Source organism: Hetaerina americana, unplaced genomic scaffold (assembly GCF_022747635.1).
Source record: "Hetaerina americana unplaced genomic scaffold, ioHetAmer1.1.p SCAF_11, whole genome shotgun sequence".
Lineage (NCBI taxonomy): Eukaryota > Metazoa > Arthropoda > Insecta > Odonata > Calopterygidae > Hetaerina > Hetaerina americana.
Window position 1 is genome coordinate 14096164 of NW_027286181.1, and position 6000 is coordinate 14102163.

At 36.4% G+C, this 6000-nt stretch overlaps 2 protein-coding genes across 5 annotated transcripts in view; one reads left to right on the forward strand and one right to left on the reverse strand.

The window, feature by feature from the left end:
• The window catches only part of bel (ATP-dependent RNA helicase bel), a 38758-nt gene extending 38503 nt beyond the window's left edge, over window positions 1-255 (reverse strand). For all 4 annotated transcript variants that reach the window (XM_071599424.1, XM_071599420.1, XM_071599423.1 and 1 more), the window contains exon 1: window positions 128-255. In XM_071599424.1, the coding sequence (XP_071455525.1) occupies window positions 128-172 (45 nt within the window). In that variant the 5' untranslated portion in view covers window positions 173-255. The remainder of the gene's footprint in view (window positions 1-127) is intronic.
• A 536-nt stretch (window positions 256-791) lies between these two features.
• RpL8 (ribosomal protein L8) lies at window positions 792-3869 on the forward strand. Its single transcript, XM_071599426.1, has 6 exons — window positions 792-907; window positions 1125-1269; window positions 1440-1581; window positions 1683-1901; window positions 1977-2179; window positions 3750-3869. Exons 2-6 carry the CDS (start codon window positions 1132-1134, stop codon window positions 3822-3824), a joined length of 777 nt encoding a protein of 258 aa, XP_071455527.1. The 5' UTR covers window positions 792-907; window positions 1125-1131; the 3' UTR covers window positions 3825-3869.
• Window positions 3870-6000: the final 2131 nt, after the last annotated feature.

The following is a 6000-nucleotide window of genomic DNA, read 5'->3' on the forward strand; positions in this document are numbered from 1 at the left end:
TGTTTAACTTTAAATACTTCATTATTAATCGAAACAATCATGGAAATAATCAATATCGTCACGCAGGGAATATATAGAAAATCTTAAGGCCACTACGCAAAAAGTAATGCAATAAAAATTATCTTACCTGCTGCTCTAGACCTGTGCCATTTTGGTTGGGTACATTACTCATATTACTACTAAACAAAACGATTTTTAGAGAGCTCTCCCTATAAACGTCTACCGACCCCGTCGATTTTACACAAAGGATACTGGGTGACGTCACACGGTCTGTCAGAGAAACCTACGTCAGTCAAATCACATCTGTTGAACAAAAAAATCTGATAACTCATAAAATATAATCAAGATAAATTGTATTGAATTTATTATTTGTGTCAATTAATAAATTATGGTGTGAATATTTCCACTTTCTTATCTATTAAATTATTCAAAAACTATATCTAAGTCGTTCGACCATTATGAGTATGATTTTTGTGATTTCTTGGAAGTCGTATATGAAAACCATTTCAACCAAGATTACGGTCGTACTTGAGGTTAATGGTTTGAGTTGATGAAATGTTTTCATAGCATGGCAAATGTGTTACTCCATGCAAATTCTTAACTTTGAGCCAAGTGTTCTATTTGTTTCATCAAATATAACGGGAATATGTATGGGACTAAAAGATTTTTTTTTAACAGTCCAATAGTTTTATTCTAAATAAATGCCATTTTGCACATTTACTTACACATGCTAACAAACTTCAAATTCATAATTGTATATATTAATTTTCTTGAGCGAAGAGCCATGGACAAGCGATCGATGGAAGTATTCGATATAATGTAGATCTACACATCGATCAGTTGCGATAGGTGGATATCTCGATAGGTCGACGGTGTTCGATTTCCTTCAACCACGTTGGCGAAAGAGGTATGTGTTAGTTGTTTGATTACGTATAAGTAATCCTTAAATATCGTGTTTATTACTCATCATCCGTGCATGTAACTATTTTCAGCCAAATAAATTAAGGCTTCTTATCTATCTCTTCGTGGTTCAACGTGAATAGTTAGTAATATAGTGTTAAGTACCGGAATCGTGTAATATCAATCTTGCTAGAAGTATTGCTAAATTGTTGTTTTTCTTTCAGTCTAAAAATGGGACGAGTAATCCGTGCCCAGAGAAAAGGTGCAGGGAGCGTATTTCGCTCCCATTCTAAGCATAGGAAAGGCGCACCAAAATTGAGGGCCTTGGATTTTGCTGAAAGACATGGTTATATTAAAGGAGTGGTTAAGGTACTACACATATTTATCTTCGTCAGTTTTGAAGCAAACAATGATGCCTTGCAGACATTTGAACAGATTTATTGTGAAGATATTTTTTTAAGTTAATACTGAGTATGTTGCTGAATGTCTGGTAATTCATGTTGAAAGTAGTGTATATTGACTGATACATTGCTTTTAAGGAAATAATCCACGACCCTGGCCGTGGTGCACCCCTTGCAGTGGTTCATTTTCGCGACCCATACCGATTTAAAACTAGGAAAGAGCTCTTTATAGCACCAGAAGGAATGTTTACTGGGCAGTTTTTGTATTGTGGGAAGAAGGGTAAGTTTCTTTAATCCTGTTTCGTTGAAATGTTCACTGTAAGTGTAGTTAAATATTATATTTTGGAATTCGTAATTTCAATTTAAAATTATCAATTTCAGCTGTGTTACACATAGGAAATGTAATGCCCGTAGGCGCCATGCCTGAGGGTACTATTGTCTGTAATTTGGAAGAGAAAACTGGGGATCGGGGTCGATTGGCTCGTGCCTCTGGTAATTATGCCACTGTTATCGCCCACAATCCTGACACGAAGAAGACCCGTGTGAAACTTCCGTCTGGAGCTAAGAAAGTGATGCCATCGGCGAACCGCGCGATGGTTGGTAAGTTATCGCCGTGATTGAGTGTGCGTAATTACTCGGGTTTTAGAGAAACTACATTGGAAATTTTAACTGCAGGTGTAGTAGCTGGGGGCGGTCGTATGGACAAGCCAGTGCTCAAGGCAGGTCGTGCCTATTTCAAGTACAAGGCCAAACGTAATTGCTGGCCTAAGGTTCGTGGTGTGGCGATGAACCCCGTGGAGCATCCTCACGGTGGTGGTAACCACCAGCATATTGGAAAGGCTTCAACTGTCAAGAGAGGAACAAGTGCTGGACGAAAGGTGGGTATCACTTGATAGACGGGTGATAAATTGTTGATAATCCCGTAATTGATTTAAAAACTAATGTTTAATTGGCCTATTGGGAAACATTGAATCAAATCTTCGTTTTTGCGATGAGATGTTTGGTATGACGCCCTGCGCATGCTATTACTTTTGTTTTGATTCTTGATTTGTTGCATAGATCAAATTCCTGGTTGTGGTGTCTATTTTTGCCCCATGCGAGTAGACATTTCGTCACTCCTCGCCCCATGTCATAGTTTCTTTGAATGTCGAAATCTGACTTGCTCTACCTGTCATGTGGTCTGATCAATACTTTTAATCAAGATATCTATACGATGATACGCCCACATCCCACTCACATAGCTCTTGAAAAAACCTTAGGGGTGGCATCCTAGGGAATATTATTGATTAAGAACTTCAAATACATTGGATTTGACCGATTGTAAGATCAATTAAACGCCAGAGAAGGTGGATTTTATATTCCTTGTGTCACCAATATTTCATTTTTTGTAGAGATTTGAACCTATAACTTGGATTTAGTCATAACTTCTTATGTGTTACTTGTGTCCCTATTGCGGATTTTCTCACAAATTTTCTTGGAGAAATTTGATCTAATATTCTACCTTTGATATTTTTAGGGTTAAAAACTCTGAATTTTTTCTGTACACATCTTCATGCATGAATCGATTCATCCAATATATATTCTAAAAACAATGGAGTTACTTGCAGTTTTTGGAGTTAGTAACAGTTGTAAAGAAAACTAATATAGTGCAGTAATGCAGATTGATGGATAGTGAAACCTTGACGTTCCCCTTTTCTATCATTATGTCAAATATTGTTGTGGCCTGCTATTGTTATAGAGGTGATGGAAAATGACTTTCAGAATCAAAGGTTGAGTACAAATGAAACTGTGATACACATTATTAATTTTACTATTGTAAAATTTATGCAAAGCTGATTTTAGTGGGATTAAAGTATGTTGCTATGTAATGGTGGCAACTATCTACTTTTTAAGTTAGTAGACTTCCTACAAAACAAATAATTAAATTTTCATCTACATAGTACTCAGCAAGCCACCACAAGGGTATGTGGTGGGGAGTGTTAGGTCACCACGCATTAAATCAAATAAAACTGTATGCTAAACCCACATTCATGTTGAAATATACCCATTAAGTCATGTTCATGCCCAGACCTTTATAATTTAGATCTTTTTTTATAATATACCAAACTTAATACCGTACCGTTGGCTTTGAATTAGGAATATAGTAAGCTGGAGAAGTTAGATGCTACTTTCAACTTAATTTAGAATTTTTTTGTAATATTTTGAATTTCTTGGGCAACATTTCCTGTGGCAAATGTGTTCAATAATGTGGTTTGTTGACAATATTGTTAGTAGTCATGGTTTATCAATTTTGCCTTCACTCACAAAGGTAATATTGGTGGTATTCTTCAGGCAAGAATATTCATTTAAGAAAAGCATAAACGTTTGAGTGCCATTATCAATTAAGCTGTTCGATGGTTTTATAAAATTACAATTGGCAGATGTTAATTGCATGTTATCTTCCTCTAGGTTGGTCTCATTGCAGCCAGACGTACTGGTAGGATTCGTGGAGGTAAAACCGATGCCAAGAAGGGTGATGATTAGAGTTATTGCATCTGCTGTAAAAATAAAATCTTTTTAAAACCTGGATTGCAGCTTGTTTTTTTTTTTATCTCCTCTTCTACCCCTGAGGTCTTGTTACCACTCCTGCTTGTCTGTGTATGTTGGATTGCTGTACACTGATAAAAATAAAGGAGCACTTAAAGAATAGTAGAACTACTAGATAAGATATCAATGAATACTTATTCACAATTATAATCAAAGGTAAGGTGATACTGTCAGTCTTAGCCAAAAAATTCAAATATATTTTTTGGCTTTTCTCTCCTGTGATCGTCTAAAGGCAAGAAATCAAGTCAGTTAGTGAAATTTCCAGCAAAAATTAAGAAACTATAATGATCGACTAAAAGTTGCGTGGAAGCTTAATTTAGATAGGGTGCAGTGGAAATACCTCCGTTTGAATTTATTAGAGCTTTAAAATACCTTTCCGATTTCTAATGTGGTGTTCATACATAACTTAGATTAGTGTTCCCTTTCAAAACTGCTGATTGCACGATTCCAAATTCCCAGATAATGCAAGTTTCATTAACTGACTCAACACAAACATCCCTCTTGTGGCTTTCACTGGGGTGTTAGTATCCATGTGTGTGCACTTGCAGTAGCTTCCATATGATATTTTATAAATGCAAATTTGGCTGTCCAAGTATTGTACGGAACTTTCAATCTCCTCTCACTTCCATAAATATCTCTAATCTGAAGTATACGCTGACAGCCACTTTCAATTCCAATTACTTTAGATGTATTGCAATAGATTCTGATGGCATTCATTAATCATATCACCTGGTTAGGGCATTTGTTTTTTTATTTAAAAAATTGCTGCAAAATATTTTGTGGAAAACAATTCCGCCTACCTTCAAGCCTGACATTGAAAGTGGAAAGGGGTTGTGCATTTTGATGACCCTTACAGCTGTGTGGGTTGGAGCAATGAAATTTGCTCCGGGTAGGATCACTCGGGAGATGGTAGATTAGCAGGGGTTACTGGAGTGACATAATGCTCAGTCGAGTGTAAGACTGCCAGTGAGGAAAGACAATAATGTGAAAAAGTTAAGATTCTTTGAAAACAGCAAGCAACCGATTTTATCAGTGTAAGTTAAAGCCAAACCATTTTCTGAGTATAATTGTGAAGCTGCCATGGGAAGGTAGTAAATGATTGTATTCAATCAGTGAACAAGTATATATCTGGAGAGAAATTTTATGGAGATTGGGTTATGAAGGAGGTGGTGGGGTATTACGATAAAGAAATTACTTCAGGGGAAAAAGCAATTGAGTTCTACACGAAATCATAATGGTTTAGGTATCACAAAATGCATAGGTATTCATGGAAAATGTCTGGGGAATCTAGAAAACATCAGTTTGACTAAATTATGGTTAGGAACAGTGAATAATTTGCAAAATTTCCTGGGATCAGATGTGCTCTGATTATGATTTAGTAATCATGATTTGTAGCTTCATAATTTTATATAATTAAAAAATTGAAAATGGTTGAGGATATGAAATTTAGAAGTGCTAATAAGGTACAGTGGTAGAAGACTACCAACACACTTCAGAGAAAATCATGATTAAGGGAAGTGTGCTGGTATTGCTGATGAAAAATTGGATCATCAATGAGGTTACAAACAGACACAAATGAAACTATAGGAACAGTAATTAAGTGAGGGACAAGGCAGCCATGGTTTATGGACAAGATGATCAGAAAGATAGATTGGAAGAATGTAAATACAAGAGCTATATGGGAGGAAGTCTAAAGTTAAATCATAAACAGGCTGGAAATAGCAAAAAAAAAGCATGGTGGAAATGCAAGGATATGGAAAGTTTACAGGGAATGGTGCAACTACTTAACTGTACAGGAACATTAAAGCTCTGGAAGTAAGAAGGGAAAATCTGTGGTAACCATAAAATAGAAGTCTGGAAGAAAATTATTGAGCCGGAGAGATGGAAGGAATATGCATGTAGAAAACATGGAAAGAAGAACAATATATTTCACCATTTCTTTATTTGGGTCCTACTAGTTTCAATGCTTGCATGTAATCATCAGGTACTTCCTGTACAGTAGTAGTAGTTTTAAGGGGAGGCGACCGACAGCTAAGGTCATTTGCGCCATAGGGGATGGACAGGAAAGGATGAAGGGTGGAGAGAAACCCGGCGTCGGCATTAGCCTGCTCTT

Bases quoted from the DNA above. Each gene is read 5' to 3' on its own strand.
- RpL8 (XM_071599426.1), top strand. From the start codon at position 1,132: ATGGGACGAGTAATCCGTGCCCAGAGAAAAGGTGCAGGGAGCGTATTT. The intron at 1,902-1,976 runs GTAAGTTATCGC...TTTTAACTGCAG, and splicing joins GGCGAACCGCGCGATGGTTG to GTGTAGTAGCTGGGGGCGGT. The intron at 2,180-3,749 runs GTGGGTATCACT...ATCTTCCTCTAG, and splicing joins GAACAAGTGCTGGACGAAAG to GTTGGTCTCATTGCAGCCAG.